The sequence below is a fragment of the Pelodiscus sinensis genome, chromosome 4 (genome assembly GCF_052426305.1).
Source record: "Pelodiscus sinensis isolate ZL-2025 chromosome 4, ASM5242630v1, whole genome shotgun sequence".
Taxonomy (NCBI): domain Eukaryota; kingdom Metazoa; phylum Chordata; order Testudines; family Trionychidae; genus Pelodiscus; species Pelodiscus sinensis.
In genome coordinates this window covers 84,203,232-84,221,859 of record NC_143055.1, presented here as the reverse complement: position 1 = coordinate 84,221,859, position 18,628 = coordinate 84,203,232, and the positions used below count along the sequence as shown (strand labels likewise).

The following is an 18,628-nucleotide window of genomic DNA, read 5'->3' as shown; positions in this document are numbered from 1 at the left end:
TCTAAGGACCCATAGATAAGACAGAATTAAATGAGGGGGAAAAAGAGGATTCTTATACAAATCAAAATCACTATGAGACTAATTAGAAAGTCATGATTGTCTCAAGGCAAATTCAATTGTCTTTTTATACTTCATTCTCTTTTTGTACATTATGGATCTATAATTCATTTTTGTAAACTGCATCAAAAATAGAACTCAATTGTGTATATCTTGTATGTTTTCTTCAGCACAAAATATTGGTGTACTACTGAGAAATAAAAGCTCTAGAAAACCGTAAGACCAAACTTAGTAAAAACAACAAGTCACATAAAAAAAGAAAAACTTCAGCTCACTGTGTTCTTTTTTTATTAAAGTGTGTCAGGTATTTTATCTTTGCAAGAGTCTGATGAGTTTTTGCAAGTAAAATTCTGTTTCCTCTACACTCGCTAATAGTCATGAGAATCTGTAGTTTGCACCTTCCCATTAAAAATGTATTGTATTTTTTGAAATTATTCACCCCGCCTTTTATCCAGATCATGTCTTTGAAAGGAGGAAGTAGATAATAAATGGAATAATTCATGATTTCCCATTAAATATGAAACTTTCTTTTGCAGAGTTTAGAAAATGAAGTTCTACATAATGTACAGAAGTTGATTAGAACTTTTTTTAACCTTTTCAAGAAATACCTTTCACATTACACAACTGCACAGAGAAGTTTCTGCTGGAAAGGTAAACCATCTCTCTCACTCCCCCACGTCTGTTCTATTCTTTAGATCATTGCCTAATTATGTTAAATCACATGTATGCCCGACCTGAAATTCAGAGATCGCATTCATCTGACCAAAAGGAATGTGTCTCTAGGTATCAAATTCTCTTTTTTGAAAGTTACTTAATAAACACTGAATCGTGATCCTGACAAGTAAGATTATGAGGAATTATTCAGACAGAAAAATACATATTTAAATAACATTAACACTGACAGCAATAGCAAGGAAATGTAAAATGTATCGATAAAATTAATGTATAAAGTGTGCTATTTCCCTCTCCAAAAACACCACATCAGGGTGTTTAGGATACAGAGCCTTAAAGTTGAACTCCTTTCGTTATGAAACTATATCACTTCTCCTCACAAATTTCCATATTCTGTAAAAAGATTTTCAAAATATACAAATAAAGAAAAAAGCCATTTAAAATATAAATGAATTTACACATAGGCTATCAATTCTCAAATTGAAATAAAACACAAGTGGTTCATAAGGAGGTTGGCACAATGGGTCACGTCCAATTGTTGACAGCTGCAAAAAAATTGCAATCGCTTTGCAGGTAGGGGGCTGGCAGAAGAAAGGAGGGGGAGTTTATACTTGCTCCATTCTACTGCTATGCCTCACTTCCATCCTACACTGGAGCTTCTCTCTCCCTGGATCAGAAGGAAGAGAGGCAGTTTGGATCAGTACTTCCCCACTCCTGAAAGTGAGCACTGTATAGTCAAGCAACAGAGGGCACAAGAAAGAGAGAAACCTATAGCACCCATGAGCCTACCTCGTATCTCAGCAGTCCCACTGCCACGCAACAGTAGCAGTCTCATTCACTATATCCCAGCAGCTCGACTCCACCCATATAAAATATTCCACTTTAAACCCCCTGCTCATTCCAGCAGCCCCAGTATCCCCCAGAAGCCCCAACCTAAGAGCACTAGCTTTCACCTACAGGTTTTTAGATCCACCCAACTTACAGACTGGTACAAAAACATTCTGTAACATAATATGTAAAATCCTAAATTAATAATTCTGTGCATGTTCAAAGCATAAAGCTCCTGTGAGTGCCTTTAATTAGAGGGAAAAAAGATGACAATATATTAAATTTGTTGACATGAAATCCAAAGTTAACTTTTGGAGCAAAAGTAGAAGGCAAACAAAACCCCACAGATTCAGGAACAGATGGAATAGGTCAACCATAAAAAGAAGTCAATTATTGAGTCAACTAGTAAAGGTGATGCCAACTCCAGTGTAATTTTTGTTTTCATTAAAAACAAAAGTAACAATACAGTACTGGGTGTCCCCACTATAAGTTGTCCCAGTATACATCCATTCCACAATAAAGTCATTGATGCTAGTAGGAACTGATGTGTTATAAGTCCTCCCATTCCCCACTCTTAAGTTGCGCAGCCCTCCTGCCCCAACCCCCCCAATTTACGCAAATGGAAATCAGCTGCAGGAAAAAAAATCCCCGCTTTAAGTTGTTTCGCTATAAATCCAAGGTTTTTGGAATGTATCTTGGACTTACAGTGAGGATGGCCTGTATTTATTTTGCCCTTTGAAAAAGTTCTAACAATAACATTTGAAGAAAATGTAAAAAACATGTCTGAAAACTAGCTTCAGTGTTCACTTTTTTTGTAATTCACTCAGCTTGGATGATGAAATTCAAGAAAGTCAATTTCACTTTTTTAAACCATCCTGATGTACAGTAAGAAAAGCAAATATAGTAGGTGACCAGATTGGCTTACCGGGGAAATCCTTGGTGAGCTTAAACGCAAAAAGGAAGCTTACAAGAAGTGGAAACTTGGACAGATGACTAGGAAGGAGAAAAATATACTGCTTGAGAATGCAGGGGAATTATCAAGAAGGCAAAAGCACAACTGTAATTACAGCTAGCATGGGATGTAAAAGGTAACAAGAAAGGTTTCTAGAGGCATGTTAGCAGTAAGAGGGTGATCAGAGAGAGTATGGCACCCTTACTGGATGAGGGATATAACCTAGTGACAGATGATGGTAGGAAAAGCTGAAGTACTCAGTGCTTTCTTTGCCTCTCTTTTCACAGACAAGGTCAGCTAGTTCCAAGACTACTGCACTAGGTAACACAGTATGGGAAGGAGGTGGGCATCCCTTGGTGGAGAAAAAACAGGTTAAGAACCATTTAGAAAAGCTAGACATATACAAATCCATGGGTCTGGATTGAATGCATCTGAAAGTTCTGAGGGAATTGGCAAATATCATTGCAGAGCCTTGGGCCATTATCTTTGAAAACTCATGGATATCAGGAGAGATCCCAGATGATTGGAAAAAGGCAAATGTAGTGCCCATCTTTTAAAAAGGGAAGAAGGACTGTCCAGGGTACTACAGACCAATCAGCCTTACCTCAGTACCTGGAAAAATAATGGAGGGGTTCCTCAAGGAATCAATTCTGATGCACTTAGAAAAGGGGAAAGTCATCAGGAATAGTCAACATGGATTCACCAAGGGCAAGTCATGCCTGACCAATCTGATTAGCTTCTATGATGAGGTAACTGGGTCTGTGGATATGGGAAAGTTGGTGAATGTGATATACCTTGACTTTACCAAAGCTTTTGATATGGTCTCTCACAATATTCTTGCCAGCAAGTTAAGGAAGTATGGATTGGATAAATGGACTGTAAGATGGATAGAAAGCTGGCTAGATTGTCGGGCCCAATGGATAGTGATCAACGGCCTGTTTCTAGAGGAGTACCCCAAGAATCAGTTCTAGGGACAGTTTTGTTCAACATCTTTACTAACGACCTGGATGAGGGGATGGATTGCACCCTCAGCAAGTTTGTGGATAACACTAAGCTGGGGGAAGAGGCAGACACTAAGATAGAGGGAGAGGGCAGAGATAGGGTCCAGAGTGACCTAGAAAGATTAGAGGATTGGGCCAAAAGAAATCTGATGAGGTTCAACAAGGACAAGTGTAGAATCCTGAACTTGGGACGGAAGAATCCCAAACATTGTTACAGGCTGGGGACCAAATGGCTAAGTAGCAGTTCTGCAGTAAAGGACCTGGGGATTACAGTAGATGAGAAGCTGGATATGAGTCAACAGTGTGCCCTTGTGGCCAAGAAGGCAAATGGAATATTAGGTTGCATTAGGAGGAGCATTGCCGGTGGATCTAGAGAAGTGATTATTCCCCTTTATTCGGCTCTGGTGAGACCACATTTGGAGTATTGTGTCCAGTTCTGGGCCCTCTACTATAGAAAGGATGTGGATACATTGGAGAGGGCCCAAATGGAGGGCAACCAAAATGATTAGGTGGCCGGAGCACATGACCTATGAGGAGAGACTGAGGGATTTGGGCTTATTTAGTCTGCAGAAGAGAAGAGTGAAGATTTGATAGCAGCCTTCAACTTCCTGAAGGGGGGTTCCAAAGAGGATGGAAAGAGGCTGTTCTCAGTAGTGACAGATGGCAGAACAAGGAGCAGTGGTCTCAAGTTACAGTGCGGGAGGTCTAGGTTGGATATTAGGAAAAACTATTTAATGAGGAGGGTGGTGAAGTACTGGAATAAGTTATCTAGGGAGGTGGTGGAATCTCCATCCCTAGAGGTTTTTAAGTCTCGGCTTAACAAAGCTCTGGCTGAGTTGATTTAGTTGGGATTGGTCCTGCTTTGGGCAGGGAGCTGGACTCGATCACCTCCTGAGGTCTCTTCCAGCCCTATAATTCTATGATTCTAATATAAAATAGTCCTTCACTGATAGTTTCATAGTGTTTTGATGATGGATTTCTAATAGCAGAACTCTTGTTCACAAAAATGTTTTCTTTCTTGTTTTAAATCTAACTATATTTTAGCAGACTTACCTAACTGCTTCGAAAAAGTTTCATGTTATATCACTTAAAATTCTGACTAAATCTAATCTGATAATTTTTTAAATTATTTGTAAAATGTTAACACCAGAGAATGGGTGGCAAGTGGATAACATCTCATCCATTTATTTCAGTGAGGGGCAATCTAGGTTAGTGAGTGGGGCGTAGGTGGCCTTCCATCTAAGTGAGCCACAAGATTGTTGTAACCAAGATAGTCTTCTGGTGTAGGGTAATTTTGCTAACTGCACTGGTTACCTAGAATTTTCAGGGCATGCTGATTGAACTATAGAAGCCCTTTGATTGTACAGGGAGGACATGGCAATCACAGTGTTATGTACAATCAGCACACACCTCACATTACATGCCCTTGCTTTAAAAGCATGTCACTTTTGTAATACCTGTAGGGAAAAAACTACGTGGATGAAAACCAGAAGAATCTGGCAACCTGCACAATTCTGCCCCGTCCTTGCTCAACTTTTCTCCCTCCACCTGTCCCTCCAGGTGGTTTTCTGTGAGGATGCAAATAAAATCCAGTTCACAGATTGCAGATTGGATGATGAGTTGAGCCTGGTGGATGCATATGCATAATTTTGTATTCGCTCAGGGCTCTAGTTACTCTACCCCAGTACTAAAGGACAGGCAATACATTTTCTACTCCATGGTAAATTTCCTTGATTTTTACTATCTTATAGTCTCAACACTCTTTCAGCACTCACGGTTTATGTGTAAAAAACCCTACAGATCCTAAATCCTATGGCTGAAGGTTAAGCCCATCAGGTTACAACTCTACAATACAGATGCATTAAGAGCTTTCCCAAAGTTGAACTGACTTCATCTGTGGTCACAGAGGTCATGTCTACATTGCATTCCTCCTTGGAGAGAGGAATGCAAAAGCAGACAAGCAAAATTGCAAATGAAGCGCAGATTTGAATTTCCCTCACTTCATTTGCATAATCATGGACCACCATTTTTCCAAAAAAACCCTATTTTGAGATAAAAAACACCGTGTAGACACGGTTATTTTGAAAAAAACCCATTCTTTCGAAATAACCATTAAACCTCTTTTTTAAGGGTTAAACGTTATTTCAAAAGAAGGGGTTTCTTTCAAAATAACCGCATCTACATGGCATTTTTTATCTCAAAATAGGGTATTTTGAAATAGCAGCTGGACATGATTATGCAAATGAAGTGTGGGAAATTCAAATCCACGCTTCCTTTGCAATTTTGCTTGTCTGCATTTGCATTCCTCTCTCCAAGGAGGAATGCCATGTAGACATACCCAGAGAAGACAGTTATTCCCTTGGTTAGGTTACATGCTGGTTACAAGCAAAGAGGTAAACCTCACATCGCCACCACTAAGCAGCAAAGACAGTATGCAGCCACTGTTGCAGTTGCAAAGTGAGGCTTTTATGGCTAGTATCCTCCCCTTCCATGTGGCTATGGTAATAATGGGTGATTACATGTTTCTTCCTTTGTAGACTCCCTGTATTCTGATCCTCTTCACCCTGCACACTAGTTCCATTTCATTTGGGCCATCTGCAGCCAAAGAGTTGTCCAAGGAGAAATGCCTTATTTAAATAGGCCTAGATTGTAGCTGAGCCAGAGCCCAAAATAAGGATAAGCCCCAAGGATTTAGAAAGAGGCAATCAGGTCCCTGGTTCCACTCTCTCCCCATTAGGGAAGTAATCCAAGCCGGTCCTTACACTTGACGCAGACTCTGTCACCATCTGTGCCATCTAGCACAAAAATGCAGAAGAACAGGTTCTGCCCACTCTCTGTCCCTGTCCATTCACATTGCTCCCATCAGTAGCAGGGAGTAACAGCACCACAGAAGGAGCTCTCCATCTCACTCTGTGACCTATGATGCAGATGTTTCACACAGAGAAGAAATGGAAACACCCTAACATCCACCTACTCCTTTATAATATATACAGAGAGAGTCATAATCTGCCCCATAATTTGGATCCATTTGTAGTCCATGATCTTCCAACAGACTCCCAACTTTAAAGAAAAGAACAAGTTTATTTTAACATAAACTGCTTTCCCAACACATCATTCCCAAAAACATTAGGATCTTTTCTACTAACACCTTAGAGAGCTTGAGCAATTTTTGAATCTGCCGCAGCTATGGCAGACAGAAGCACTCAAGTTGAAGCCAAAACAGTACAAAAGAGAGGGAATGCTGGCAGGTCATTTACTGGGAATCTTGAACTTATTATACCCTCGGTCAGAAAGAGTCTGAATTTTGGAACATTCAGGGCATGCTTCAAAAGACACGTATGTGTCAGGGTGTGAAGACAAGCTGAGAGTTCCTGAAAAAAAAAAGAGGATAAAAGAACTACTTTTGTATGTGGCTGTCTGACCATGCTCCTGTAGGACTGAGGAACTGTTTTAACATCAGTGGGGTTATGCTGCAATATTAATAGTTAATTAACTTTGTCTAGGCATCCTTTTATTATTTAAATATTGAAAGAAATAAATCCCATTTTAAAGACAATAATTCCAGACTTTTAGAATCCATTCATTAATTCTAATGGAGCCAAAACTCAGATCTGTTAAAACACTGCAGAAAAAGTAATCAGCGTGTAGGGGTTTTTTTTTGTAATTTTTAAATGTAGCTATCCCAGCAGCAAGAAATATTTTTTTCCTAGTGTTCTTTCATTCCTTAGCTTTTAAAAGAATTAATGGTATATGAAAAGGCTGCATCTTAAAATCAGCATTTGGAGGTGAGGATTGACTAGATATTAATGGAGTATTACAAGAACCTTTGTTTTTTTGTATACAAAACTTCAGACCCAAATGAGATATTTTCACAGAATTTTTTTCTTAAAGATGATATTAAATGTAATTACTGACACAATCTTAGCTATCGTGTTTGAAATGTGACAATCTCAGTAAATATGAGAATTAATAAAACCATGGGATTATATCCTTTGACAGACTCAGTGAAACAGCATTATTTAATATTCATTTTAATTTTTAAGTTCCACTCAGGAAGGTGTAAAGCTTGGGGAACTTTAGATTTCATTGAATATGATAACTAGAAACAAAAGAATCAATAAACTTACTGTATGTTAAAATGCCTCAAAAAGACCATACTTACGCAGCAGCCTCTTGCTTTGACAACCCTTTGATATTCATCGCCAAATAATGATCTATGGCATCTTTGTCTTTGATCATATGAATCCTAAATTTAAATGAAAAAAAAATTAAAAGAAACACCGTGCTAACGTAGACGTCTGCAGCATGTATAATGCATTATCATTGCCACGCAGAGACAAATAAATACTGAAATATTGACAAAGTAATGTATCAGACACATTTTATAAATACATACAAGTATCACATTAACTTTTTGGTCTGTAGCTATTCAAATCTTTATTTTCCCAGGGAATCAGAGTTGGCTTCAGTATTTAAGAACCCTATTATTCAATGGTTCCACATACATTATAAAAAGTCTAAACCAGTGTTTAACACCGTCCATACTCAACTTTTCTCTTCTCAAATGGATCCATTACACTTTTGCCTTGATAGCATGGACTAAACAAAGCATCAGATCTGTTTTGTACTAGATTTTTTTAAAACAAAATTTACTAATACAGATTTTGGGTAGTATAATTTAAGCTCAGAGACAATTTTACCAACGTGAAAATATCAAGAGCATATCATAATAGGAGACATTAAAGGCCAGGTCCAAAGCCAAACAAAGTCACAATAAAGACTCACATTGACTTTAATGTGCTCTGATCTCAAGCTAAGGTTGGAAATTGAACTAACAGACCATTCAATTTTAGACATTTCAGCTTTTTATCTTTTGCATCCATGCCAATACATAACAGAGGCTCTGGAGCTGTACTGACCATAAAAGGAATTAGGACTTTTTATGTATACTGAGAGCATCATGTTAAAGGATGTCATTTTTATAGCAGTAATGTGAATTAACTTTCATTCAATAAAAAACTATGAGAAAAGAACATTAAGATTGTATGATTAAGTACTGTAGCATGTATATTCTGCCTCTTTGTGGGTATGTATTACACAGCAGTCTTTAATTATCCCTCTCCCACTGATAAAATATTTTTTCCATAATTGTATGGACATTTGGATAACATTTTGCAGTGTTGCCTATTCTATGAATGCCAGAAAAAGTCTATTAAAATAATACAATGAACTGTATTTACAAAATATACAACTGAAGTAGAAAAAAAGAAAAGAAAAAAAATGTGCTGGTACATAGCATATTATCAGGCTAATGTATTTCTATCTCATTCATCAATCACGCCTAAGAAAGGCCATGCTGCTGGATGGAAAGAAAATGTACCTAGAACATGCTACTGATTAGAAAGAAATTGTATCATAATAATTAAATTAAAATCTAAATCAAAATTTGAAGACTAAATCTAAGAGTCTAAACCAATGAGGATATTATGGACCATTTGCATGACACAAATAGTGTGCATTACTGTAAAAGATGTATTATATGACACTACATATTTAGCTGTGTGTGTGTGTGTGTGTGAGAGAGTATGTGTGTGTGAGAGAGAGAGAACGAACGCATGTGTATTTGAGAAATAGTACAGAATTACATAAATAAAAAAGAAAGTTCTTTGGGTAAAAGTCCCCAAAATGCCCTAACTAATGTAGGAGGTCTGCAAAAGGAACCCTCCTGCAATTCTTAGGACATTCTAAATATAAAGTAAAAAGTAAAAAAATCTAGAGGTAATGTTCCAGCATCACAATTATCTAACCAAAATTTAATTTGAATTGCCATTTAAATATAACTATATCTTACCTCTGCTTGTTGGAAATCTTTTTTTAAAAACACTACACTGTGTAGAACAGCAAAGACAAATCACAAAGCTTAAAGTGGCACTTGTCATGTAGCCCAGGTTAAAACTTATTCTAATCTGATGGGGGAATGTACCCCAGAGTTTAAAAACAAATTAAGCATAACCAATGTTTGAACAAACACACACACTTCTCACAAACCAGCTATTGTTTAGAAGACACCTATAATGTTTTGTGCTGTATTAAGGATGTCTATCTTGCTAGGCTCTATCATAAAGAATTCCAGCTACAAGAAAAAAAATTCTCTCAGACTCGTACCAATATCATCAGTGATGTTTGTGCATAAACAAGAAAGAAAAGATAAGAGTCAATTCAATTACTACCAATAGGAAAAGGACAAAGCTCCAATCAGGGTGTTTCAGAACTGAGAGCAACAAAAATATTAATGTGAAAAATATATCTGACTATATCTTATAAATCTGTTTCAAGGTGTTATGAATATTTAATTAGAATTTTCATTTTTCCAATTTTTCAAAAATCAGACTAACACCTGAAAAACCAACCTTGGAATATTTTGGTAGTTATAGTAACAGACTTATTTCAAAGGTTATCTATAGGAAAGATATAGTTATCCAAGTCAGAATTACTGAATATGTTAGTATGATTTTGAAGAACCCTTGCAGGAGAGACACATGAGTTGATATACGCCAGGAACATGTGCATAGTGAAAGGAGAAACTTTCAAGAGAAAATAGCAAGACAGGAAGCTTGATTAGGGAAGCCTGAGGGCAGTGAGAGATTCAGGGATGCCTAGACTACACAGAGTAAATGAGCCAGCCTCATTTCTCTCCCCCAAAACTCTAGCAAGACTTGACCTAGGATGGATTGCACTGAGAGGTTCTCTCAATGCCTTGACCAAACGTTTCAAAGGCAGTTCTTAAGTGAACTACTGAAGTACTTAAACTTTTAACTATTTCACCCACCTGTTTGCCTGGATCAGATCTGGCTGAACCTGGATAGCAAAAGATTACTGGACGGTTTGAGATAGGTTAAGAAGTTGGTTGCCTGAGGTAAAAGGGAGCATGACTGGAACCAGAGAACAGAAAGTTCAATAGGGATGCAGGGAGGAAAGAGAATATTTGGGGGTGAAGTTTCAGGAACAGAAAGCACTGGAGACAACCTATTTGCAATGGGGTCCCAATGCTAGTGGCCATACTAGGTGTATGGACTCCAGTGTCAGTCAAACTGTGGTGACATCTTTCAAAGCTTGCACAGAGACAACTCCGAAGTTGTTGCTATCTTAGACTGAAGAACGTCTGATACTGCTATGGCAAAAATACCCTAAAGAGCCACTATTCCTATCTTCTGACACAGACATAACAGGGAGTTGCCTGCCTCAGAAGGAATTTTAAGGGGGCCAAACCATCCCAGCAAAGGGGCCTATGCATTGATATGGGGCCCACATCAATTTTATTCTACTAACAAATGCCCCTATTACTTCAACAGAGAAGTCTCTTTATGGGGAGCTCCACTGTCACTATCCCAACAGATCACTCGGGTGTGACAAGAGACTTCCTATCCCTGCCCACCACACCTATGCCATACAGAATTCTGTTTGTTTAGAGGATGTTGGCAAGGATTGCTCCATACAAGAGTTCTCTGCTATATCAGGAAGAAGTCATGTCACATTTGGTCTTCAGGCTACCTGGAGCCTCCCTGCTCCTCAGCCCATTACCAACCCTATTTCACTTTCTAAATGTTACAGTCAAATCCAGGAAAAAGAAAAACCTCAGCCTTCATGCTTTTCTCAATGCAGAGAGATTCCTTTTTAGGACTAAAACAAATTGATTTGGGGCAAGTTAAGAGGGTTGCTTACCATTTACTGTAACCCACATTACTGATTTATTTGGAATGGGCAGCAGCAATTATTGGGATCTCAGTGCTCAACCAGTGAGACACTAAACTAAGGTCTTCCACCTCAAGCAGTGGGGAGCAACTAAAGGCACACCAGATAGCTGAGTCAAGAATGGGGTGTGAGTTGAAGCACTGGTGTATTTCAGCTTGCTGAGCGGGATTAGCCCTTGAACTGTATTAGGTATTTTTTTTCCATGACAATTTGTATATATTATAATTTAAGACATACAATGATGGTTCCCATGCAAAGTCAAAATGATAAAATCTTATTTTTTTAATCCAAAAGAATACATTTTCAAGGAGGAAAATAAAGACTTAACACTGAAACACCTAGTAAGATGAAAGAACCGTTTCAAAAATTTAGGAGAAGGCATGTATCATGAATAGAGCTCTTTCAAAATCTGTCATAATGCCAAAGAAAAATGGTGATACTAATCTCTTCTGCCATTATATACTTCACTGATTGTTTGAAAGCTTTTCTTAAGTCTTTATGCAGTAACTTCAAATTTCATTGAACTTACCAATTTTACTGGAACTGCAAGCAACCAAGTGATTTGGTGATGATGCAAATTCAAATATGGACTTTTTAATACATTATATTTTAGATGAGAAGAAGATCATTTCGATTTTATTGTTCTGTCTTGAAAAGACAAGTGAGTTTGCACTTTCTATTGCCTTTTATTCATCATATGGATGTAACTTTGCTAAAAGATTATTTTCTTGTCTTAAACTTTTGCTTTTTAAAAAATACCTACAACACAAACCATAATTTTTCTTCTTAAGCTATCCAATTGCAGCTATTTAAAGAAAAAAGGTTAGCTTTCTAAAAGTCAGTATGAGACACACATACCTTGCAAGTTTTATTGAAGGGCAAACCATCTGCTCTGTGAAGCTGGGATGTGCCTTTGGACGCTGTATCGGCACAGGAGGCAAAGTACTCATTTTGAACTAAAAAAATATACACACAATAATTAATACACATTTTTTCATTCCTGTGACTCATGACTAATGTTCCCTTACCCTTCTTCAGTCTTTCCCCATCTACTGTTTTTCCCTTTCTGTTACACAATATGAAAAATGAGGTCCCTATGTTGCAAAAAACTTGTGTGTGTGATTAACGTGCACATATTTTTGCAGGATGGAGCCTTGGAATTACTGAATTGAGACAGAATGCCTAGGACTGAATCTGATTTTGTTTACATTGATTTTATAGCTATATAACTGAACTGTGGCACTTCTGATTTAGATAGTTATAACTGAAAACAGAATCAGGATTTTTAAGGCTCTATGATGGCTTCTCTGTTTTTGTTCTTATTTTTTAAATAGATAAAGTACAAAAACAGAAATGATAAAACACGTGATATGTAATAATGATGCAAGAGCAAGCATTGTATTATCCCACAAAATGAATAATAATAGAAACAACCACTTAACTTTATAAGTAATGTTATATGAGCACAGGATTTTACTTATGGAGAACAAAACCAAAAAGCCCCCATTGCTATACAGTCTAGTTTGTCTTTTTGAAGTACATAAATGTTACATTTTTGTCACATAGAGCAACTGTGTTCTTTCCTCTCAAGTACGCAGCCTATACTTCCCACCATTAAAGCTTCAGCTGCCAGATCCTTCATTTTGCACATCCGTGATCTGAAGATGTTAGCAGCAGGAGCACCCTTACTTTTAAATTTGGTTTAAAGTAAGTATTGCAAGACCTGCTGGCAAGCCTCAAGACACAAACTTTTAATGGGGGTGGGAAATACGATTTTAAAGGGGAAAAGAAAGTTAGCGATTTGTTAGATTTATAGAATGGCAATCTATTCTGTGTTACATGTCAGAAGTATAATGAAGGTATAGGAGGACAAGGAAAGGTAATATAGTAGGGAACTTCATTAAAAAGTCCCTGAGGGGGGTGGGGGAGTTAGTAAGGACTAAATATTATTGATAGCCTTTACAGTTGTATTTCACAGCCCAAATAAAAACTAATTATTATACAACTATCCAGATTTACAGTATACAGTGAGACTTTTCATCTAAATATTTCAAATCATGTCATTAAAAATATCAATACAAATAAGAGCATATGGTAATTCATCTCAGTCAAAGATTACACTTAACAAAAACTAGATTTGTATTTGTGTTTGTAATAAAAGATTTTTTTTATGAAAGGGAGTTCCATTTGGGAGTGGTTTATAGTGAGAGATGGCCAGTCACTAATTAGCCTTCCCATCATTGAAACAAAAATATCCATGAACAGAAATGGAGCAAGACTTTAGAATAAATCCTTCTAGAAGTCTTATCCCTTGCTCTATTTCTAATGATTATCTGCAGTTGTATTTTACAGCCCAAGTTAGTTTAGAGCAAGAGGCAAGATATGTTTTAGTTTAGTGTTTACTTTTTGTTTGTCTTCTTAAGTGTATGCAATTTTGGTGATTTATTTTATTTCCAAAACATAAGGACAAACTTTATTTATAAATTTTATATATAATTTATAACTATACAAAACAGGAAGGTACTGGTTATACATTTCAGTTAAGCAATTTATGATATTACCTTAAACTCATTTTGATAACGAGTGACAAACTCTCTACGTTTTACTTATTCTGCATGAATCAAACCCGTTCGCCCTGCCCTATATCCACCACTGACTGCTATTGTTCTGATCTACAAACTTGGAAATCAACTGTAATTCATGTGATCTATTTTAACCTCTTAATAACTTTCTTCCTTTTTATATATTAATAAATCTTTAGATTTTTATTTACTAGAAGATTTGCTACCAGCATGGATCTTGGAGAAGAAATGAAATATTTTTGACCTGTGTATATGTCTGGCTTTTTTGAAACTAGAAGAACCTAATAATATGTGATTCTAAGTTTTAATAATAATTTATCATAGAAGTCTGGTTTGTCTAGGCTGTACATGAGGAGCTAGAGAGCCTGCAAAGGACTAGTGACTTCATTATAACTAATACAGTATTGCGGGTATTTGTTACTGGATTAGTATATTCTGTCATAAAATGTTACCATCACTTCAGGGCTTACGCCAATTGCTATTAGATACTGTGGAGAGAGCTCTTTGTGTTCCGGAGGAGGGCAAATTATCCCACATTGCATAGTATGGTGTTCTTATTCCCACCTCTGAAGCTTCTGGTGCTGGCCACTACAAGAGACTAGGTAGATCTACAATCTGATCCATACAGCCCTGTGTGGATACAAAATTTGTATCTGCATCCAATCCATGATCCCCAAACATGGTCAGTGGATATCTGCAGTTTTGCAGGGCTCTAGTTATAAAATTTGGATCCTCTTCGATCTGCAAACACAGCAGATATCACAGCAGATTTGCAGGGCTCTACTGATCCATCATGGCAATTCCTATGTTCCTATGATTAAGCATTTTGCTGCCACAAAAGCATTCTAGAAATCAATAAAGTCAATGTTACAGGGCTTTGCACTGAAGAGTGGCAGAGGAATAGAGAATATAACTGAACACTTACTGTACAGAAGGCACTTGTTCATTCCTAAAATGGCTAAAAATAAGGAGAACAAATTTATAGATTCTACAACGTTCAAATAAAGTTATTAAATATATTTACTTAATGACTAATTTACAGAATGTTCCATAATGCCATTTTGTTTCATCTATCTCCTGTCAAAAGCATGTTCCAAAGCCACACACCATTATATCCAATCAGCATTTGCAGTAACGAGATAAAGACATTTAGTTGTCTTCAAATACTGTATTGACTTTAAGCTCTCAAAGCAAAAGCTATGACACTTTCATCTGCAATAAATGCTTTTAGCACTGTACAAAAGACCGATTATGCATCCTGATTCATGCAGGCAAACTCTTAAGTTCATGATGAGCCTCTCAAAAATTAATAGAACTCCACTAGGGCAGAGATCCTCCCACATGATCCATTTCCATGACTGTGTGTCACATATATACATATCCATATAACTATTCATCTATTATATGACAGCCTGTATAAAACTGATACTTATTTATAAATAATATTAAAGAGTAACGAAACATAGCTTGACAAAAGAGCATAAACATGTCATGCTTCCATTCATTCTCAGGAAACAACATCCCTGAGCATTATCAGCCATGATTATACTATGGACTTTTAGGGGGAAATTCCCACCTACATAACTTTCAGCTGCTCAAAATACTGGATGTCACCAGTGTTTCCTACACTGGGGTCCAAGAGTGACAGCATCAATAGCAATGTTTTCTGAAAATTCCATAGTGAAGAGAAGGCCTTCCTGAGAGCTTAACTAACCACCCTTCAGGAGACAGGAAGAGAAAGACCAGCAGCAATATGAAGAAAGCTATGTAGGTAAGAAAAGAGTGAAACTAGAAAGAGGAGGGAAAAGGCTGAAGTGGCTTCAAGAGATGGGACCAAAGAGCTGAAGATGAGCGGATAAAAACACAGATAAAGTAATTCACTGTCTGGTGCATTTAAATGTATAACATGTCACACAGTGGAGGTTTGAGGAGTCTTGCCATTTGCAATATTTTAGATGTGTGTGAATTAACTATCTAGTGAACTTTAAGAAGGATAAAGGAAGCCTCATGTATTTGCCAATTACAAATTTGTCTGGGAACACGCTATTCTTTATATAAGCTGACTGCAAACTTTTAAAAAATGTTTGCTTATTTAATTTTGAATCAAACCTCCAGTTTCCAAGTAACTGTAGACCTATGTGAAGCTAGGGGAAGTATTTTGAACAGATAAAAGCAGACCCAGCAGTGCTCCAGCTTCTTTCTTCACGGCTTTTTCCATCCGTTTTTCCAACACAGAGAACCAGCTCCATCCCGCTGTATTTATAATAGCAACAGGGCAAACAGTAGTTTGAAAAGACCCTCCGGCTCCAGAGCGCCCTGACACTACGGCACCACCTAGCGTGCAGCACAAATTACTCCGCAGCTTTTGTCCCTCTGCGGGGTGCGCGCTGGAGATGCCCCCCGGGGTTACTCCCAGAGGAGCGCTGTGCGAGAGCCGGGGCGGAGGCAATGTGCAGCCAACCTCCTCTGAGCAGCAAGAGCCCCCGCCCAAAGGGCTGGGTGCAGGGACGACTGGGGCCTGCAAGGGGAGGGGGTGCAGAGAGGGGCACCCACAGGGGCCGAGGGTCCCCCTTTAGCAATTAAAAGTTTGGGGGGAATGGGGGTCAGTGCACCCCCCGGCTGCTCCCACGAGTCCCCTACGGCTGGGTGTCTCCCCGCCGCCCCGCAGGGAGCAAACCAAACACCCCCGCCCCGCCGCTAGCACCGAGCCGGCTGGGGAGCGGCCTCACCCCCGCGGCGGGCTGAGCGGGCCGGGGAGCGGGCGATACTCACGGGCTCACCCGCCGGCCGCAGCTGCGCGAGTCCCAGGACGCCCCGAGCCGTCACCATGGGAACTGGGGCGGTGCCGCGGGCGGGGGAGCCGACGGAGCGAGCGCGGCCGAGGGGGCGGCCACGGCGAGAGGCGAAGCGAGCAAGCGCGGGAGGCTGGAGCGGGGCGGGGGGCGGCGCGCGGGGGCTGAAAGGGAGCCCGCCGCGAGTGCTTGTTGCAGCAGGTGGGTGCTGCTGGGGAGACGCTCCGGGGCAGGGCCTAGGCGAGGACGGACCGGAGCCTGCGAGCCTTCAACCGTAAAATAACACTTGGTGCGGGCAGAGCTGCGACTGCATCCAGCCTCCGGGCAGCCGTTCCCCGCTTTGCCTGCGGGGGGGCTGGACCGGTACGCCAGGTCCTGCCGCGCTACAAGTGGAGTTGGTCAGGTTTTTTAAGCAGGATGGTTATAACTCAGTGGCCTCAGAACATGGTGAGCTTGGCTCCTGTGCACAGGGCTCCTGTGCTTCTGCGCGTACGGCTCGAGCAGTAAACGTTGAGCTCGCCAAACTTTTCGAAAGACCACGCGCCTTATCGTGATGCCCCATGTCCCTGGTTTGCTTTTGGGAATGAGCAGGAAGCCTTACTCAAGTCCAGGTACACCGTGTTAACACCCCTCCCCCTTATTTCGAAGGTAAAGATCAATGTTTACTTTAAAACTTCCTTCAAACATCTATCTAACATTTTCACTGTTAAATTAGTGAGGAGTGTCAAAATAATTTAAATGACAGTAGATCTTGAAATTCAAAAAAGGTAAAGTTTTATAACTTTTAAAACACAAATTGTCAATATCACATGTCAAAATATACAAAATAAATCACCTTAAATCACACTCTAATAACTTACCAAGCAACTTTTCCTTACCTTGCTGGTCAGTAAATTTCAATTATCATGAATCAGAGAATACTAGAACCTGGAGATTCAAGCCATCACCAAGTCCAGTCCCTTGCCCTTATGGCAAGACCAAGCACTGTCTACATCAGGGTGAGGAACCTTTTTTGGGGAGGAGCATGGAGCCTTGAGGGCTGCATCTAGGCAAGCCAGCCCCTCTGCCCCCCCTTTAGGTTCCCCATCCCTGATCTAGCTCATCCCTGATAGATGTCTATCCAACCTGCTCTTAAATAACTCCAGTGATGGAGATTCCACAACCTCCCTAGGCAATTTAACCACCCTGACAATTAAGACATTTTTCCTAGTGTCCAACCTAAACCTCCCTTGCTGTAATTTAAACCCATTGCTGCTTTCCTCATAGGCCATGTTTTCTAGCTCTTTAATCATTTTTGTTGCTCTTCTCTAATTTTTCCACATCTTTCTTGAAATGTGGTGCCCAGAACTGAACACAAAACTTCAACTGAGGCCTAATCAGTGCAGAATATAGCAGAAGAATGACTTCTCATGACTAGCTCACAACACTCCTGTTAATGCATCCCAGAATCATGTTTATCTTTTTTGCAAGTGTCACACTGTTGACAAATATTTTTCCTTAATTTGTGTGTGTATGGTGAAATTAAGATTTACTGATATTCAGGGCTCACCGAACCACGGCGAGCCCCGCTCACCAGCTGCACTGTCCGGCAATCTGCACATGCACAGCTCACCCGAACCCGGCTCTTCCAGGTTACAATCTACTCGCCACAGGCTTATTTGTCAAGCCCTGCTGATATTTACTGACAAATCTAATCCTTGCAAGTTTAATTATACACATACTAGCAACTCCTCATTGGCCCTCAGAAAGTTGCCATTATCTGTCAGTTGCCAACAAGTGGAAGGCAGGTTTGCATGACTGCACTCATGAAAGGAAGCTCTGCAACCCTGATGTGGGAAAGGCAGCAATGGGGAAAGGAGCCGAAAACTGGATGTTGTGGCTTTCTAAGGAGAATGGGGGCACTAGAGCAGTGTTTCTTAAACTTTTTAAGACTTAGGAACACCAAACCATTTTTTTATAGAGAACACCAATGATTGTTTTTGTCGAGCAAAA

At 39.3% G+C, this 18,628-nt stretch overlaps 1 protein-coding gene across 2 annotated transcripts in view; it reads right to left on the bottom strand.

Annotated features, from left to right (window-relative positions):
* TTC29 (tetratricopeptide repeat domain 29) overlaps positions 1–16,777 on the bottom strand; it is a 202,537-nt gene extending 185,760 nt beyond the window's left edge. Inside the window, exons 1-4 of one of the 2 annotated variants that reach the window (XM_075929998.2) lie at positions 16,617–16,777; positions 14,770–14,802; positions 12,121–12,218; positions 7,673–7,756 (exon numbers count right to left, since the gene is read on the bottom strand). In XM_075929998.2, the coding sequence (XP_075786113.2) occupies positions 7,673–7,756; positions 12,121–12,212 (176 nt within the window). In that variant the 5' untranslated portion in view covers positions 12,213–12,218; positions 14,770–14,802; positions 16,617–16,777. Of the gene's footprint in view, positions 1–7,672; positions 7,757–12,120; positions 12,219–14,769; positions 14,803–16,022; positions 16,596–16,616 lie in introns of those variants that run through there. The other variant, XM_006133842.5, reaches the window with a different exon arrangement.
* Positions 16,778–18,628: the final 1,851 nt, after the last annotated feature.